The sequence below is a fragment of the Chinchilla lanigera genome, unplaced genomic scaffold (assembly GCF_000276665.1).
Source record: "Chinchilla lanigera isolate Chin_1 unplaced genomic scaffold, ChiLan1.0 scaffold00141, whole genome shotgun sequence".
In the NCBI taxonomy this organism is placed as follows: domain Eukaryota; kingdom Metazoa; phylum Chordata; class Mammalia; order Rodentia; family Chinchillidae; genus Chinchilla; species Chinchilla lanigera.
Window position 1 is genome coordinate 1981396 of NW_004955542.1, and position 19270 is coordinate 2000665.

The window sequence follows — 19270 nt, forward strand, 5'->3', positions numbered from 1 at the left end:
CCTCTTCCCAGTGTCCTCCCCCCAGACAGGAAGCCTCTGGAGGCCAGGGGTCCACCTGTCCCCAAGGAAAGCCCAGTTAAAGGTCTCGGACACAGCTTTCTCCTTGGCTAGGACCTGTGGCTGGACCTTCCGTTGTTCTGCAGTCGGGGGCTTCTTGAAGGGAAGAATGTCCATCTTGTCAAAATGCTCGCTCCAGTGTGGCCGGAGACAGCAACGGGCCCACATGGCCACCTCTTTAGTAAGCCTTGCCGGGTGGGACCAGCCCCTCTAAGAGCCAGAGAGCCAAAGATGGTCCTGAATCTTCTCTGCGTTTCGCCAGAGAGCCAAAGATGGTCCTGAATCTTCTCTGCGTTTCCTGAGCCTTCTGACGGGGAGAGAAAAGTAAATCCCTCTACGATAGGCTTGCTCTGCCCTTCCAGATCCTCCAGTCAGCTTCTCCCTCAATCACCTTCATGCATTTCTGCTCCTTCTGCATCTATGGGACATCATCGCGTCCATGGATGAGGACCGTGACCCACGGGGAGGGTCCATTGGCAGATGGAGAACCCCAAACCGGAACCTGTGGCATGGGGCTCCATCCCGCGGGGGGCGGGCAGGTGACTCAAGTGCTCCCACAGGGAAAGGGAGTGAGGGACAGGCACACGGGGTCCCAGCAGATGCCCCCTAGGTCTCTGGCACCTCAACAGTTTGCTGGACTCACCGTCTGAATGTGCCTATTTCTGCAGAAGTCTGAAGGCTGTGGGCAGAGGGCCCGAGCCCACAGCTGGGGCATGGCTCGGCTCCGCTGGTCCTGAGGATGGAGCTGCAGCTCAGAGGGGTCCCCGTGCAGATGCTGAGCCCCGCTGCTCAGGGCTGAGACACTGAGATGACTGCAGTGTGTCTCTCCTCTGACGGGGACACCGTCCAGGGACAGGTATGAGAGAGGAGGGCGCCGTGTGTCAGGCTGATGTGTAAGAGGTGTGTGAGAGGTCTGTGAGCCACAGACAGACCCCTCGTCCTGGACGCAGCAGGGAGGCCAGGCTGACACGCGGCCCTTCACCAGTAGGTGCTGGGCTTCAGATAAGAGACAGGGGCCTGAGGGGACCAAGACCAGCGGCTGCTGTCATCATGGGAACTTGGGGGGGGAGGGGAACAAGGAAGAAGGGGAACAGAAATCTCGGGTGCTGCTACCGGGGGGCGGGGAATGGGGTGGACCTGGGGAAGAGGGAGGACGAGCCTGGAGCCCCAGGGTGCACAGGGGGCCTGGGGGCTGCAGGAGCGGTGAAGCTGTGAGGGCACCACTGTTCCCGAGGGCACACCCTGACACCAGTGTCCCCTCAGGGGACAACGTCTTCTGTGCCGAGCACACACCCCTGTACGTCTGGGAACTCCCCACCTTGAGCCCGGAGGCACTGTGCCAGGGCCACGGGGACGGCGGCAGCAGTGACCATGGCTGTCCCCAGGTCTGATGCCTGTGCCTGTCAGGATGAGCTGGGCGTCTCAGCACCCAAGTCCAGCTCACAGAAGCCGGGGTTCCCACCTCACTCTGCAGAAGCCACCATTACCCTTATTGCACCCCTGTCCCCCTGCCCAGCCTGGGAACCGGGGCACCGCTGTGCACTGGCCCCACACTGCAGATAACACACAGGTCCACATCCACCCAGCAGAGAATCTCCCTCTTGAGGTCTCCCCAGCGGGCATCTCGGAGGACACAGCCCGTGGGGCAGGAAGAGTGAGTCGGCCAAGCAAGTGTGGGGCTGGGCCGCCTTTGTAAACGACGATGATGTCCGCCCTTCCCAGGCAGGGCTGGTCACCTGGGAGCTCGGTGGCCAGCCAAGGACACCGCCGCCCAGACACCTTGGCTCCATCCTCACGTGTCCTGAGTTCAGAAAAGGAAAATCTAATTTCTCCAGAACTGGACTTACTGCTGTGGGCCTCTAACTCTCACAAGCAGTACTCTTTTCTCATTCCACATCATTGGGTCTACAATATCCGTCTGAGTCACTTGACGTTCTTTTGCAAAAAAGTAGAAGTCAATGTTACGGGTGGAGGCCACGGAGGCGTTGCCGTCCCTGGCTTCTGTGATGAACAGCTGGACTTGGGAAATGGCGTGTGCTGAGGCTGGGGACATTCTCCCTGCCAGACTCTGCTCCTCGTCCGTCCTCGTCCCCACCCCGTCCGTCCCAGCACCACAGGTGTTTTTCTGAAGTCGCCTGTCTTGCTCTCCTGTTTCCTGGGGAGCGCAGGAAGTCCTCCCGGCCTGGCTTGTTCTGAGAGCCGCCCTGACTGCACTTCCCTAGAGACCGAGCCACCTCTTCACACAGGGTTGTAGGCGGCTCTTGTTCCCTCAGAGGAGAAATGTCTCTTCCAGCCGTGGTCTATTATTTTCACCCTGGTTGCCTGACTTGGGCTCGTGGTCGGGTTCTGTGAACATCTGGACCTCAACTTTCCAGATGCCCAGCCTGCAGGGCTCTCTCCCACCCCACAAGCCGCTTCTCACACTGACTGTGGCCTGGATGTGCAGAGGCGGTGATGCCTGACACAGCATGTCTCTTTCTGCGTTTGCTGCTTGTCTCCTGACATGTATGAGACGCCCCGGTTGTCCTTGAATAGCGGGAGTCCAGTCTCTGTGGCGGGGAAGGAGCCACACCACCTGCGTGGCATCGCTGCTCCCAGGGCCTCCTGCCCCCGGCGCTGATCTGGCCCTGTGCCTGTGGCTTCGCGTGAGTCAACACCTTTCTCTCTCTGGAATCCTCCCAGGCCTCGACCACCGCAAGGATGCAGCGTAAGCTCTCTGCTCCTCGGTGCCCACGTGAGCCATCTGGTGCAACACGGCTGCCTTGACAGCATCACTGTCCTCATCACTCGGCCCCGCCGGCCTGAGCCGTGGACTGTGCTTTTCTTCATGCCCCCAGACCTCCACACCATGAGGGCAGCACCAATGGCAGATCCTCAGGAGCGCGGGACAGAGGGTCCCTCCCCGAGCACAGGGCCCGCAAGCTGGAGACGGGCTATGCCTCGGGGCAGGAAGGCAGGCCTTGTGTGCAGCCCACCAATGCCTCTCCCCTCTGGAAAATGCAGGTGAGCAACCCTTGGCCCCATCACCAGCGCGCTTGGGGGTTCCGGCTGCAAGGCACTCCTGTGCAGGGTGCCCGGCTCCGCACAGCCCGCACCCCGTGGGTCAGTCCTTCCGTCCCTCCACCAGACTGAGCCCCAACAGCGCCACCTGAGGTGGGGGTCACAGGGACCTGGAGGGCACCTGCTGCAGCCCCAGCTGGCGAAGGCCAGGCCCTGAAGAGCCCCATCCGCACTAACACTGTGCCCAGGGGTCAGCACCTTGCCCTGGAGCCCCCGGGCGGCAGCAGGAGCCCCACCGCTGAGAGGTGCCGCGGGTCCTAAGGGACCCTGAGGGTTTGGACCAGAGGGACCTGGTCTCCGGGGCCGCTGCACTGTCAGGGTGCTGACTCGGAGTGCTGGTAGCTTCCTGGACTGCGGTTTTCCTGGGGATCTCGTCACGGGCCACCCGTTCAACCCCTCATTCACTGATCAGGCTTAGGTGGGCTGGGCCCCCTCCCAGCTGGGCCCTGGGACGCCTGCCGCTGGCCTTCATCCCCGGCCCAAGCTTCCTGTGAGTGGCCTGTGCCAGGGCTGTGGATCCCACCCCTGCCACCTCCGTCAGCCTCCCTGCCCGACAGCTGTCCCCGAGGAGGGAGTACCGAGGCGTTAACACATAGCAGAGCACAGCACACACCTGTCATCCAGCCCAAGCGGGGACACAGCTCACCGCTAGGCACACGTCGGTCCTCAAGGGCGTGTCTGCTGGTAGCTCTTGTGCTGCCAGGCCTGGGCAGAGCGTTCCGGCAGGCACTCTGCCACCTGTGAAGGGCACCCCCATGCCCTCCCTTCTCACCTCTTCTCCCCAGTATCTCCCCTGCAAGCTGCACTGCCTGTTCTCTCTGCCTGTCTTTCTCTGTCTCTCTCTGTCTCTGTCTCTCTGTCTCTCTCCTTCTGGAGTGTCAAGGTTGGGACCCTTCCCATTTTGCAGCCCTCTGCTCTCCAACAGACCCAGCCCGGAAGAAAGGCGAGAGCGTTTCCGTTCTCGGGGCACACGAGACCTGGCTGCCAGGAGCACCCCCCCACCCCCCAGCAGCCAGGAGCTGTGAATCACAGATGCGTTTCTGTCCCAGAGAAAATGCATGTTTGCGCCCCAGATGTGAAATGGTTTCTTTGTGTACTTGGTAGATAAACAGGGTCCCCCATGACCCCCGCCCCGAATTCTCATGGTCCCAGCATGCCTATGTACAATGACGTGCTGGGCGTGGCTGAGACAGTCCCAACGGTGCCCGCAGGGGGCAGGCAGACCAGGGTTGGAGGAACGCACCAGGAGGGACTCAAGCAGGTGCTGGCGGCGGTCAGGAGAAGCGTTCCGCCAGCGAGAGCGGCAGACTCAGACCACCGGAGAGCGTGATCCGCGGACGGGCACTTGGATGCGTTTATTCTCCGCCCTCGCTCTTGCAGGCACTGCTCACACCTGCCCTGACTCTAGTTTGGCTGTACTGGGGCAGAGCCAGGGGAGCTCCTGGCCTGGGGGGACCGTGACCAGAGGTGCCAGGCTCAGAGGTGCTGCCCAGCAGAACAGCCAGGGCCCAGGGCTGTGCTGGGTGGGTGGTCGTCCTGCTGGGCATCGGATCAGTTAAGGGAACGGACGCTGGGCGGGGCCCAGCAATACCACAGCGCGGGGTGCACTACGTGCATTCTCCCATCAGCAGTGTAAGGACACACCAGACCGGTGCTTGGACAGGTGACCCCAGATGCCACCGTGACTGGAGCCCCTGGGTGATGCGTGACTGGTGTGCCTGGTTGCCAGGGGTGACTGGAAACGTCACTTTGCTCCTCCCTGTATGCTGTACACTGAAAGGCTTTGTCTGCAGGCACGGGCTTGGCCGGGTCTCCCGGGGCCAAGAGACGTCCAGGCAGGGACCTGGGGCTGGGGCGGGGGAGTAACCTGCCTGTTTCTGGACCTGGGGCTCCCATGTCTGAGATAAGTCCTACCTAGTCTGCCAAGGTGAATCCCAACCCAGGTGCCGGGAGGCGGGACCAGCGGCAGACAAGCCAGGCCACTTGGAAGAGGTTGGCATGCATGTAGGAAAGGCCGGCAGAGGCTGGGCTGGGGTCCAGGGCCAGCGCTTCCCCTGGGGAGCCCCTTGATGCTGCATTTAGAGCCTGCAGTCCTCTACTGTCAGAAACAACCCGGACCAGAGGTCTCCCTGCGAGCCCGCCCCCACCCTGCAGAGGGTCCGGTGGAGAGGGACTGAGGAGCACAGACACACAGGATGGGGACATGTGCATGGCCGAGCCTCACCCTGGAGGGCTCCCCTCGTCTGCACAGAAACCCCAGGCAAGCAAACCTGGGGCGGAGCCTCCCCAGAGCACCCCGAAGCCTGGGTCAGTCCCCGAAGTCCAGCCTTCCTCCAGCTCACCCTGCCGGGTGGACCTGACCCATGGACGCCCATTCAAGCTTTGTTTATTTGCACAGCCCAAGACAAAAAGCCCTGCTCTGAGTCACCTCGGCTCCCATTCGGCTCTGACTCATGCAGGAGGCCCATGGCGGGGATGGACCTCTGCTTTCCGGACATCTCACAGCAAAAGGCATCTGTGGTTTACGGCTGCAGATTAGGGGGAGCATGAGCCCTCAGTGGAGCCTCGGGAAGGGGGACCCAGCTCTCCCGGGATCCCCCACCACAGCCACCTCCTGCTCCTGAGGGAAAATGTGTCAGTCCTCACTCAAGGACGATTTGGTTGCCAGGCAAGGGTGGGCCCCAGAGTTGTCAGAAGTTTGCGTCCCATGTGTCCCGGAGAGCTAGAGGACAGGGCTGACGAGCACTGGATGAGGCTTGAACCCGAGAGGAAGCGGGACTGGAGTGGGTTGGTCTCGGGCTCAGGATCTGTCCCCAGAGGAAGCTGTGATGGCCAGGTCCTGGGTCCTGAGGGTGGGGGACATGGGGTGCAGGTGAGAAGGGGGCTGCCGGGTGCTGAGTGACACTAACACCCAATCCCAGGAGGAGCCAGCACCGACCCCTGCGGAGGGAGGGGCCGTCTCTCTGGCCGCCAGCACTGAGTCAAAGCCGCTTCTCAGTGTGAGTTAGGGCAATAACTAGGGAGTCAGCTGCACTTTTCCCTCCTGCTTCCACAGATCCGAAGTGCTTTGCGATTAAGACCACGTTTTCCCAAGTACAGAGAGAGGATTAGCACAGGGACGGACAAGGACGCTGACATCTGCGCTGCGCAGACAAGCGGACGGGAGCAGCGGGGACTTCAGCCCTGCGAGGAGCCCGGCTGCAAGGCAGCTTTGCAGACGACCGAAGCGCAAGGCCCGAGGACACCATCAGCACCCAGGGGGAGCAGGCTGGGCCACACGGAGGGATCCACTGTCCTGGCACGGAAAGCACCCCTGAGGCTGGAGACAGCCTGAAGCTCTGGCCGCAGAAGGCAGGAACGCAGACCTCGCAAAGCTCTTCCTCTTTGCTGGGCTGGTGGATGAGGCTGTCTGGAGGGGTGGGGATCAAGCGGGGCCTCGGACGTGCTGGGCAGGCACGCTGCACTGGGCTGCCTCCTCTGTGCTGCAGTAGACAGTGACACCAGGGAGAGGCCAGGGAGGACGCGTCCGCGGTCAGCAGCGGGGCTGCAAGCACACCCTTTGGGCAAGGGCCTGAGGGCGTGTCCTTTGAGGGAAGGGCTGGCTGTGCACATCCCTCCTGCCTTTAACCTCTGCCTTTGTTTCTCCAAATTGCAAAAGCAAGGCAAAGTGTTTGCAAAAAAAAAAAGTTAGAATACAGGCCCAAGGGTATAGTTCAGCGGCACAAGCGCCTGCCTGGGAAAGGCAAGGTCCTGAGTTCGATTCCCGGTACCAAAAAAAAAAAAATTAGAATACAGTATTCCTCGCATCCCACATTTCCCTTTCCAGGGTCTCGATTTCTTCAGTCAACCCCAGTCCAAAGACTTTGGTCCTCGGTGAAGTGGGGAGAGAGAGGGGCAGGGAGGGAGGGAGGCGGCCCCTATTACATATCTTTTACTGCAAGATATTGTTATTCCTGTTCTACTTTTATTATTAGTCACTGTAGTTAATAACTTACTGTGCCTAATTGAACTCGGTCCTATGCACAGGAAAAGCATAGAGCACACAGGGCTCAGGGCAGCCTGCAGTGCCAGGAACCCCGGGTGGGGCTGGGCTTGGGATATAGAGAAAAGCAGGAAGAAAGAGAGGGAGCCCTCCTCACAGCACATCTACTTCTAGACACTCATTCTGGCCACGATCTCCAGACTACACCCCCATCCATGGGCACACTTTGATTTCCTTTCCTTCTTTCTTTCTTCCTTTTTTTTTCAGACAAGGTCTCACTATACAGCCCAGGCTGGCCTTAAACTCACAGGGATCCTCCTGCCTCAGCTTCCCAAGTGCTGGGATTACAGGTGTGCACCACCACACTGGGCTTAGATTTTCCAGCCTGGGGTCATGTGCTGTCCAAGCTGCCCCCTGCCTCCACGTCACACATGGTCCCTCACCGTGCAGTTTGCTAGCTGGGTGCTGCTCCTGCACATGACGGCCCGCAGTGGGTTCAGTGTACTTCCTGGGACACTCAGACTTCTTACTAACGTCAGGAAAGCAGAAATGAACCCCTGTGTTGCCAGGCCAACAAGAATTCCTGAAGTGAAACTGCTCACACCTTAAGATTTCCAGGGGAAAGCCTCTCTTACCTAGCATCAAAATCATTTTAGGAAAATTAGTTTCTCTCCTACTGGGAGAGAGAAGACATCTCTCTCTACCCGCACCATCCTCAGTACCGGGGATGGTAGCAGTAGCCTCCTGTCTAATTTCTAAGTTTCTGAACTGTTGCTGAAGTTAAACATCCATTCGTCTGTTTATTGGCCTGTTTCGTCTGTTTCTTGTGTGCGTTCCGCTTTTCCCCGTATTTTCTATCTAATTATCTTTTTCAAAAACTCTTTTCAACACTTTGTCTTACACGAATACTGACCCATTGTAACTCAGGTTGTAAACACATTTTTTCATTTAAAAATTTTTGTTACCATTTTTTTTGATACAGACAAGTTTACAACTCTAATTTAGCTGAAGTTACAGTTTTCCCTACGGCCATGCTGGCCCGTCTCAGGACGACTGGTTCGAGGAACTAGAAGCTCCCCAGAACCGGGAGATGCCACCTCATTCCCCGGATTGTGTTCTGCGGACCCCGGACCTCGCCCCAGCACTGCCACGGGGTGGCCACGGTCACAGTGACTGCCTTGCTGGACAGAGACACAGGGCCTCAAAGGGACACAATGGATGCGGCCCTCGAGGGCTCCCGGGAGCCTTTCTGTTAGTTCCCTATGCGAAAGCAGAAGCTGAGCGGGTGGCTTTGGGGACGGTGGGTGAGAAGGATGTGGGAGAGCAAAGGGACACCCTGTGCATGAGCCCAAAGGTGCCATGCACACTCACAGCATGGCAGGAGCACCCCAGCACGGAGTCCGGCCCCAGGCCCTCTCCCAGGGGCAGGCAGGCGGGGAAGCGGGTAGACATCGCACGCACCGCCTCGGTCCAGCACGGAGGCAGACGCGGCCCCGGGCCCAGAGCCATGTCAGGTTTCCAGAAACATCCCAGTGCGAAGTCATGCGACACCGCCACAGTAACGGTGTCTGAAAGGCGACGAGTCGGCACCATGAGCGGCAGAACCCAGCCTCTCTCCTGCGTCTTCCTGAGAGGCGGCTGAGACCACGTCCCAAGGACACAGGGGATCGGCACTTGGAAAGCGCTAATAGACCAGGGAAGGAAAGATAAAAAGAGTAAAGGAAGATGGGAAGACACCCAGCAGCAGGCCCTAAGAGATGCAGCACCAGCCTCCTGGTGGCCCTCACCCAGAAGAGTGGGTGTCTCCAGGCCTGGAGGTGGCACCAGCCCTGTGAGGGTCTCTGAGCCTTGGGCTGCCTGAAATGCCCTAATCCACAGGGAACTGGCTGGGCTGTGTAGAGCCCACTGCCGGATATGCCGGTGGTGCCGTGTGCCACCGTGTGCCATGCAGCACTCCAAGGGTCTTCTCCGTCCCCCAGGTGGGCAGGGCAGGCATGAGCCTCCCCTCCATCAGTGTGGAAAACACTTCCTGCGCTGTCTTCTGGGCCGATGGCAAGCAGCACGGATCCCACACCCGCTCTTCTGGTCCCCGTCCCCGGAGCGCGCTTGCTAGATAGGCTTCGCGGTGACCCACCCCTCCGCTCACCAGGGCAGGCAGAGGGGCAGCGCATGCTCCTGGCGGGGGGCTGGCTGGCTCTGTGCATGTGTGTTAGGAAGGAAAGTGTGGAGTCATGAGGGGGAATAGACACTTGAGGTTGGGGTCAGAGCAGTGTGTGTGTGTGTATGTGTGTGTGTGTGTGAGAGAGAGAGAGAGAGAGAGAGAGAGAGAGAGATGGTGGTGGTGGTGGTGGTAAAACACATTATGCAGTGTACCGCTGGAACCATTTTAAAGCACAGGTGCAGGGAATCAGGCGCATCCTCACTGCCGTGAAAACATCCCTCTCCAGTCCCAGAACTCCGCTCCACTCCACACGGCCACCCCGCACCTGTCCCCTCCACCAACCCCTGCATCCTCCAGTGGGCCTTGTGCCCCTGTGCATTTGCCCATGCCGGGGCTTCCTTTAGATGAAGCGCTGTGCGATGCAGTCTTTTTCTTGACTGCAGCGTTGTTTTCACGATCCCACCATAAGGAGTGCAGATCGCACCTCATTCCTTTTTCCAGCTGCGCAGTTCCCGGCTCCTCTCTCCCTCAGGTGATGGGCGCGGGTGGTGTCTCCGCCTCTGGCTGTTGTGAGCGAGGCTACATGGACCCCGGGTCCACAGTTTTGTTTCATCACCTCTTTTCCATGCTCTGGAAAAGGTGCTCCTAGCAGCCAAATTGCTGGGTCACGTTGTCTTAGAATTGTGGTAGCTGAGAAGCTCATGGAAATTCACTTTATCATTTTACAGATGGGGAAACTGAGGCCCAGAGGCCTGGCCAATGGAGGACCACACAGGGCAGTGTAGGTCAAGCACAGGAAGGCACTTTCCACCCAGTCGGACGGCACTAAGTCCTGCTCCAGATGGGAGCCCAGACACAGCACACGGGCTCTGCCCAGCGCCGTGCCCTGGGACCCTGCCTGCCTCCTATAAAGCAGCAGCTTTTGGTTTCTCTCTCATTAAAATTTCCCAAATTAGAAAAACAGCACATCAGAGACGTTCACTAGGGAAAGAGGCAACATGATTTATTCTGGAAACAGTGACTTAAATTAATTATAAAACCCAGAGTGGAGTCACGCTGATCCGTGTGGCCGCAAGTGTCAGGGCGCCCTCAGAGGCAGGGAGTGACATTCCAGGCTCGAGGACCTCGGCGGGCCGGGCGCACCGCGAGCACCAGCTCTGCTCGGCCTCCTGCCTCTCCCTTTCCCTCCTCTGGCCAGAAAGAGTGAAATTATGTAATTAACCTCGACAACGCTTGCCACAGCCTTCAGAGAAACGCAGCGCAAGCCTGCCGCCCAAGACAGCCCAGAGGACCCTGCAGGGCGCGCTCTGCCAGCGGCCGGGCGTCCCTCTCGCCTGCGGGGGTGCTCCTGCCCAGGCCCGGGTGCTCAGCAGAGGACAGTATGCTGGTCTGGCGCCTCTCTGCAGACCAGGCTGATTCTGTTTCCCCTAACCTCGGTGGCAGCCAGGCATGCTCTTCCCTTGGCAGCTGCTGTCTTGGGGTGCGCGGAGGGCTTTCACAGGGGTTACATCTCCAGCTGCCCTGAATTACCGCGCTCCCATTCGCCCTGAGGGGCTCACTGGGACGCTGCGCTCCAGGGGCTCCAGGCCCAGAAGCTCTAGGCAGTGGAATACCACTTGCAAGCAGCCCATGGGGTCCTACTTCTTGCTTCCCCCACTGTCCCGAGAGGTCCACACAGTCCCACGGGGGCCCTGCCTTTATCGCCCATCCTGAGGAGCCCAGACCCCAAGCCCCCTCTGAGGTCTCTCAGCAACAGGCAGCAGCCCTGCTTGGTGCTCCCTGGCATCTGAAGTGCTGTGACTGCGGCAGGTCTTGGAGGCAGGACCGTGACTGGGGGCTCATAGGCAGGGCTGGCACCAGAGGGCGGGTGAGAGGAGGAGGCCCTGCAGGTCCTTGCCACGTCGCCAGGCCCAGGTGTCCGCCTGCAACATCACAGCGGCGGCCCTGAGGCGCTCGCAGCGTCCACGGTGCTGTTGCTCTGGGGAGGCAGGCCAGCGCTGGTTCAGGTAAACCTTGGCCTTTGGGTGTCTGAGGGTCGCCGAGGGCAGAGGGGCAGACTCGCGCCACCAGCCCTGGAGGAGAACCCAGGGGCCCCCCCACTGCCCACCAGAGCCTGAAATCTTCCGAGTTCTTACTGAAGCCCAACCTTCGCCACGCCCGGTTCCGTGTGGAATTCTCTGTGTCACTTTCCCCGCTTGCACCCCAATTTTCTCTTTTATCTTGTCGTTCCTTTAAAGGTCAACTTTTCCTATTAGAAACCATACACGGCAGATGAATGTACAGAGCTGCCGAGGACACACAAGGGAGTGAGACGGCATGAGACCTTGAAATTCCGTGAGAGAGTCCATTTCTGAAATGTAATAAAACAGGAAAGAAGATGGCATAATACCATCTCTGAAACGAACACAGACATGAGTAATGGTGCTCGTTATCTGATTGATGTCTAAGCAGAGGACAACCTCTAGTCTCAAAACACTGTCTAAAAGAGAGTCCTGGAGTTGGCAGTAATGTGACCATATTAATGCTGATACCCTTAATGCTGTCCTGAAAGCACCAGCTGCCTACACTGGGCGAGGGCTGTGTCTTCCCCTTAGGGACCACACGAGCAGCATCCACGTAACTCTCAGCCTGACTGCAAGGACCCTGAAGGCCCAGCCCAGACGCACCATCTGGCAGGGTCACACCTGGGCCCCATGCAGTTTTGGGATAGGTGAAGCAAGTCATTTTGCAGGAGAGAAATCGACAAAAAACAGACGCATTGGGATTCTTAATATGCAGGCGGCGGTTCAGGGTGGGTTTTTTTTTTTTTCCCTAGGAGCGGTGAAACTGTTTTTCTAGAAAACAGTAAAGACAGCTGATGACAAAAGGAGCACAGCATGCAGGTGGGAGGGGTTGGACCCACGTGGAGCTTCTGGGGCACAGGACGCCTGGGACGGTGGGCTTCTTCCCTGCCTGACTGCTGGGGGAGGGTCTGACCCTGGGCTGCCTGCTCTTCCTCTACCTCATACTTCGGTCAGTCATTTTTAAAACGATGACATCCCAGCTAAAGAATAATAAATACAAGAGTGTGTGCTGGGCCAGGGAGGGTGGGAGAGGGTTCCCGGAGAACTGCTCAGCAGAGAGAAAAAACCTGAATGATAAAATCTTTCGCTCTTGCATTCCCATCTGTGCATACAGATGAGGAGGAAGGAGGAAAATCAAACGCGGGCCTCTCCTAAGGATCTGGAGGAGCCAGAGGATGCATGCAGTCTGTAGCTCGGAATTATTTAATTTCAGAGACGTTAACCCTCAGTGAAGACCCTTTCCCTGTATCAACCCCAATTGTGTAAACAGAGACAAGTGACGCTCAATTTGAGAGAGAAAATAATACCCTTTGTCTCTCCTTTCCTTCCCAATTTGTAGTAATTAAGGCATTTCCCAAAGAAATAACAATGGCCTTATTATTTATTTATCAAGACAAAACAATCTCCTTAAGAATGACATTTAAAATTCACACAGGCTTCCCAGAAGTGACCCAGTGAGCACAGACTTTGCAAACCCTGCGGGCTGACCAACCTCGCCCATCCCGCCGTGGATCTGACTAAATGACAGGCAGGAGGCATTTCTCCTCCCCAAGTCCGAAAAGTTCAAGGGAAGCTAGCTTTTGACATCTGAGCCCGCTGCCACCCTTCAAATGCAATCTACTGAGAGAACGAGAATATTCTGTCCGGACCCTGGGACAGAAAGAAAATGCTGCCCGCTTGCGTTTTGACTTATAGACCATGAAACCAAAGTGGAACACAAAGAAACCCACCCTGGCAGCAGCTCGGAGCCTGCAAACCCTCGGCTGTTTTCCTGCAGGAGTTTGTTTATGTTACCAGTTCCCCTCCTACCCAGGGAGCCCCACCTGCCTTGGAGCAAGCCGAACTCTCTAGAACCATCAGAAGCCACAGAGAGTGTGGCAGGAAGGCAAGGGTAGCATCCCATCTGCACAGCAAGGGAAAACAGTGCCAATCGCAAACATCGCCCCTCTCTTCTCCTCCCGGTCAGCAGCAGGGTCTCCCAGCCCTGCCCTCTCCAGCCGAGAACAAGGAGGGTGCCTGCCCTCGCCTCCCCTACTGAGCTGCTCCAGAAAGGCTAGGCCACACCGTGCCACAAACCTCAGCCACGGGGCATGGCCGGACATTTGGGTACTGTCAAAGGGTTAATAAAAATCAAGGTGTCTGTCCAAAAGCTTCACCGTCACACCCCAGAGCTGCACGTCCAGACACAAACAAACACACTATCAAATCGAACCAGGACAACAGGAATCCAACGGCAGCCAGCACAGCTACACGCACTGTGGCCCTGAAGACACTGGCGGCTGTTTTTTAAGGCTGGATGTGAATTTAACCGAGATCTTTTTCAGAATCACTGACTCTGAGAACAGAAAGCTCTCAGAGTTCATCTTCGTCTTTCACTTAAGTGCCAGGCAGGGAAGCTGAAGAAAGGAGACCTGGTCCGGTGTTAAAGCCTTGCTCTTAGAACTCGACACACTGCATGAGGCTTTGGGGGAAGCTTGGATATCTACTCAGCCCCGGTCACATAACACAGGGAAGAACTGGAGGCCAGAGGCCGGGCCCTGAGGAACACACTCAGCAGACACCGCACCCTGGGCTCTCAAAGCTACATCTTAGTCATAATCACAGGATCCGCACAGTCCTCTAAACAATGGACTTGTGGGCGAAATAATACAGATATGTGAAGCATGTCAAACACTGTTTGGGTTCAAAATGACTCTATTTTCAAGTAACCACCAAAAATTTCCCTCATGTTGGATACAGTTACATGCTGTCTTTTCCAATTTCAGGTCCAAGTCTCTCTTTGATGTAACAACCATGCGGAGCGAGGTTGCACCAGCATGAAAATTATTTACGTGCTGCTGTTGGGGTAAACTGAGGCACGGCGGGTTTTTTTGTTTTTTGTTTTTTTTAGCATGTTTCTCCTTCGGAAGTGAACATCCCGCTAAGGCACAGTTTAACCTGGCTAAATCACATGCAGAAGTTTACTACTGAACCGAAACACAAATTGTATTCCCAAGGCAAAGTTTAGGGTTTGAGTCTGTTCCACCGTGCTCTTCCCTGTCACCTTGGATAACTCCAAATACCAAAACTTCAATCTCTGCCCACTCAGCAAATGATTCCACACATCATTAGATTTAGAATTTTGTGTACATTTGATAAAAGTCAATGTACACTTAGTATCCCAAATGTAAACGCTTATCAGTTTGGGGTTCAAGATATATTTTCCCTAGTAGTACAGGAATATATGTATTTCTGTTTGAATTGGTGTCTCTGTCCTTACATTTCTGAAATGCTACTCTGTTTAATGATTATGAGGAGTCAGCCCTGATTAATTATATGTTGAGATCCCTCACATCCAGAGAAGTGCAATTATGTAAAGGGCATCAGGAAGAAGAAAAATGTGGCTTCTGCTCAAAGTAGATGTTTAGTCGATTGTTCTGAGATAAAAGCAGTCATAATTCCTTGTGAAATTTTCTCATTTAGAGATTTAAAATTTTTGTGGGACACCTTTCTAAAAATTTTTAATTTTCACAAAATTGTAGAGTTCCATGAAGTTGTTAGCAAATAATATACAAAGATTCCTCTAATCCTCTTCACTCATTTCCCCTAAGGATCTTACGTGGGCAAGTTCTAGAACAAGATCATAACCAAGAAAGTGTCACGGGGCCGGCGGCAGGACTTACTCAGACGTCACCAGGGTTGCACACGCCTCTGTGCGTGTGCATGTGTGCACGTTTAGTTCCTTGGACTTTTACCACATGTGTAAGCTCAGGTGACCACGGGGAATATCTTTCTAAGCAGTTTCTGATTTTAGTGTTTCATCTTGGCTTTGCTTTTGAAAACATCCATGTGTGTATCTCTTAGATCCTGCTCCGTCTTTATAGCTTTCCATTTCTTGGCCACAGTAACTTACCCATCTCTTCTTTGAATTTTATGGCCCCCTTCGTGAACTCTCTGCTAGTGGAGAGTGCTGCATTTGCTTTTCTTTTTGCAGCACATCCATCCTTTCCCAGGAAAAGACACAAACATAAACAGACATTCCAGCCTGCATTCACAGGCTTCTTAAAGACACCAGTGAGAATACATTAATATAAATACTGAGCTTAAAAACTGTCATAAAAGTTCAGCCTTTAAAATTGGCTTATTAAAATATTTGTTTTTTTTAAAGCCCAGATTTAAACTCAAGTTATGAGTTATAGTGCTCTGCACAGAATGAGTTTACTTTATGATCTTTTCTGCCAGGCAAAAGGAATCTGACATCTGCACCGTCTATTCAGGATATAGGCAAGCAAGGATGATGAAAATGTGATTCTTTCAAGCTCACAACCTGTCTGAAAAACAGGCATTTTCAGAAAACCTCAGTGAAGAACTATATTTCCAATGACTTCAAATAGCAGATCATAAGGTCCTGTCCCCACTGCACCCCCATTCACACAGATGGGGAGCACGATTTCCTTCATCTGAGGTTGGGAAAGTAACGCGCGATATTTAAGAGGATGATCACCACACAGCGGAAGTCAGCCGCGTCCACAGACTCGGTGATGGGTATTTACCCATCAAAACATTATCCATATTTCAGGTGGTTCCGCTTTGCATTCCACTTCTCACTCATCAATCAAAAGCTCCACTGAGATTCTGCATTTCCATTCTTCTCTCCAAAGAACTGACTTTCTTTTGAGATCATCCCACATGTAGCGCTCAGCAAGCACGTCCAAGAAGTAAGCTTTCAGGGGTAAGGGCAGGCTCACATGTATTGGATGGTGACGGGGCACACACTTTCTCCAAAGGAACCGGAAGCTCTCAGAACGCAAAAGAGTGAGTTTGTCAAGCGCAGCCACATGCTGGAAATCTGCGTGCTTAGCGAGGCTAGATGTTTTCTTCCACTGTGAAGCAAGGAGGACACGCATCTAGCAGGGAACGGTCACCTTCCCAACCCCAAGCCAGGGGGCTCTGACCCTGCTCCCTCCTTCCAGAGTTTTCAATTAGATGAATCCAGCTGACTGTGCAGACACCTGACTTCTAGGCTAATTAAAGACGGAGCCAAAGAGGACCAGGGTAAACCCGAGAATCAGCCCAGCTCCCCTGGCTCCAGCCCTTGTCTTTACGTCAAAAGACAACTTAGATATTTTTGTTCCGGCCATTCATCTGGACACAGCTTTTTCACACATGTGAAAATATTTCACATTAGACATCAAAAGGACATAAAACTTACGGAAAAGTCCAGATGTTTCTGCTGATATGTATAATTAATGCTCCTTGGAAATGTTACAAATACATAAACACTGTTTAGCAACATTTCCAAGAAATCAAATTAATTTGGGCTGTATTTATGCTTAAATATATTAATGGGTTAAAAACAGAGGACAGAAAGATGTTTGCCTAACATGCCTGCTTAATAAAACCAAAGTGTTCCCGAATCATTAGTATATCAAATATTTCTTTTCTTGTAGAGGATATTTATTCAAATAAACTGGTTTATCTAAGCTAGCCATTATATTCAATTAGATAAAAATAAATCCGTCCACACAGAGAACATGTGTTCTCCAATCTGTGATATGAGCATTAGCTAATATTTTAAGGACTGCTTAATCCAGACAAGCTTACAGTTTTTCTTTATCTATCACAGGCGTTGCATTTTTATTTTATGTAACATTTCATTGTTATCCACAATTGATTCTCTTCGTTTTAAAGAATATAATCATTTTAAAATGGATTTTAAGTGTTCCTACTAAATTTTTGCATCAGTGTAATAATTCCTGGTGTTCGTTTCCAATAATTTTCTGGAGGGGAGTTTTACCAATAACTCTATCAACATTTTTCTTAAATAAAGCTCTACGTGGGAGTTTTAAGAAGATGTCATTCCTCATCTGCTGGTCCCTACGTCAGCCGTGGTGTAAACCACAGATAGTGAGAGTGTGAGTGGAAGTAACTAACAGAGGTTCAGAATTTAGGCAGCAAAAAGTAGAATTAATGTATTGTCCTGCTGCAGCATTTAGGGCTCAGCCAATCGAAACTCTCTTTCCCGGTGAAGTAGGCGACCGAGATACTTCCCATCTGTTTTCTGACAAAGACAAGAGAAGATTCCCACAAGTTATCTTGTTAAAAATTCTTTTTTAAAACTATAAAATGGTCATTTGCGTGGAGGACTACTTCATCAAAAGAATTTTCAGTGACAGGAATAAAAGATGAAAACAGGAAGAAGAAAGAAACCCCACCTGGGCTGGATCACCCTCCGGCCGCAGCAATGCTCACAGGTACTATCGACCACACGAAATAATGTTTTGGGGGATGGATGGGGTCGCTGGTGATCAAACCCTTTCTGTGGGAAGCGGACTTTTTTTTTTTTTTTTTTAAATAAAAAGCTCTTTCCTACACCATAAGGTGTAGGAAAAACCAAAACATACAGTGTAGGATTTTCAACACCCTTCCCAGAGAAAGTCCCTGGTGCCTTCGCTGCCCAGGACATGGTGGAAGGGAGGGCAGCAGGACTTTCCGCCTGGGCTGGAACCTAAGTGGCTTGGAGGTGTCTGGGGAGAGGGAGCCGGCACAGGAAGCCCTGCGTGCTTTTCCACGGGAAACCAGCCCTTCTAGCTGGGTTGTGTTTGCCCTCTCCTCGCTCCAGCCGGCGCTCACCACCTCCTTTTCCCGAACCCGTTTCCCAGCCTGGACCCCTGACACTGGATGTCCAGTCACGGCGCAGGGGAGGCCCCTCCAAGCTCTCCAGGTTCAAGGCTGGGTCTGCAACCCCGGTTCCTGCGTCTACACTGACTCCACGTGCCTGCGGGCAGCAGCCCGGGCCTCCACGCCTCTGTGTGCATTTTGCCTGCCTCGTGCACCCGTCTCCGCACCCTCGGCCGGCTGGGTCTCCCGCGCTCCCCGCACGCAATGATCAAGAGCAGCCCGCGCCGCGCCGCCGGGCAGTGTCCTCCCGCACTCCCCAAGTAAAGCCAGGCGCCGCGGGCCCGCACCTCTGCCCTCCCTGGGCCGGCTAGGGCGCCAGCAGCCGGGCTCCCAGAGCACGGGCCGGGAGCAGCGAGATCTGCGTGCCTGTGAGAGCAGCGCGCGCTGCGGCCTCCCGGAGGAGGGCGAGGTCACAAGTCCGGCACAAGTCGGGCCTGGGCGCTGCTGGGATGGACCCACAGGGCAGCGGACCACCGTACCCCTGCCCTGGCCGGCCCAGGAGGTTCTTCTATGCACACCCCCACCCGATCACCCACAGATACCCACGCGTCAACAAGAATACAATTACGGCAGTCTAAAAGCGCCCTCCGACCCCGCTGGCTTCCCGGGAGGCACCCGTGTCATAAAGCCCCGGGACGCCGGGGTCCCCCATGCGTCGCCAGAAGGAACAGCGCACCCTATCTGGCTCCCGAGGGATGCTCAGGCCCCGGCCACCCCGGGCGCGACCCCCGCCCTCACGCGCAGCACCTACCCTGGCGCGCGGGGCCGTCCGGACGTGGGTGGCGCGGCGCTAGTGGGAGGCGGACATGGACCACGCGCCCTCCATGCGCCACACGGAGAAGGCGTAGCTGAGGCGCTCGTGGGCCACGTAGCTGCAGCTGGTCATCTTATTGTCCATCTCGTCGCTCTGCAGGACCTGGTAGAGGAAGTCTATGTACCTGGCGGCCAGCTTCAGCGTCTGGATCTTGCTGAGCTTGTCCGAGGGCAGCGTGGGGATGATCTTGCGCAGCGCGGCGAAGGCCTCGTTGAGCGACTGCGTGCGCTGGCGCTCGCGCACGTTGGCCAGGATGCGCTGGCTCTGCAGCTCCTCGAAGGACTGCGCGCTCGGGCTGGCCTTCTTGCCGCGCTTGCCCGGGGTCGGGCTGCCATCTTCGCTCGACTTCTTGCTGTAGCGCCGCTTCCTGCCGAAGCGCTTCGGCCGCCGCTCGAGCTCCTCCTCGCTGGTGCCCAGGCTGTCCACCGGGGACACGGGCGAGCTGGAGCCCTCCTCCATGGCGCCCGCCCGGC

The 19270-nt window shown here is 55.3% G+C and overlaps 1 protein-coding gene across 1 annotated transcript in view; it reads right to left on the bottom strand.

Moving 5' to 3' along the window:
- Nucleotides 1–19270, bottom strand: part of Twist2 (twist family bHLH transcription factor 2) — a gene marked incomplete at its 5' end in the record, with an annotated part of 40901 nt that extends 21631 nt beyond the window's left edge. The window contains 1 exon segment of the mRNA XM_005411181.2: nucleotides 18735–19270. Coding sequence (XP_005411238.1) covers nucleotides 18774–19256 — 483 coding nt within the window. The 3' untranslated portion in view covers nucleotides 18735–18773.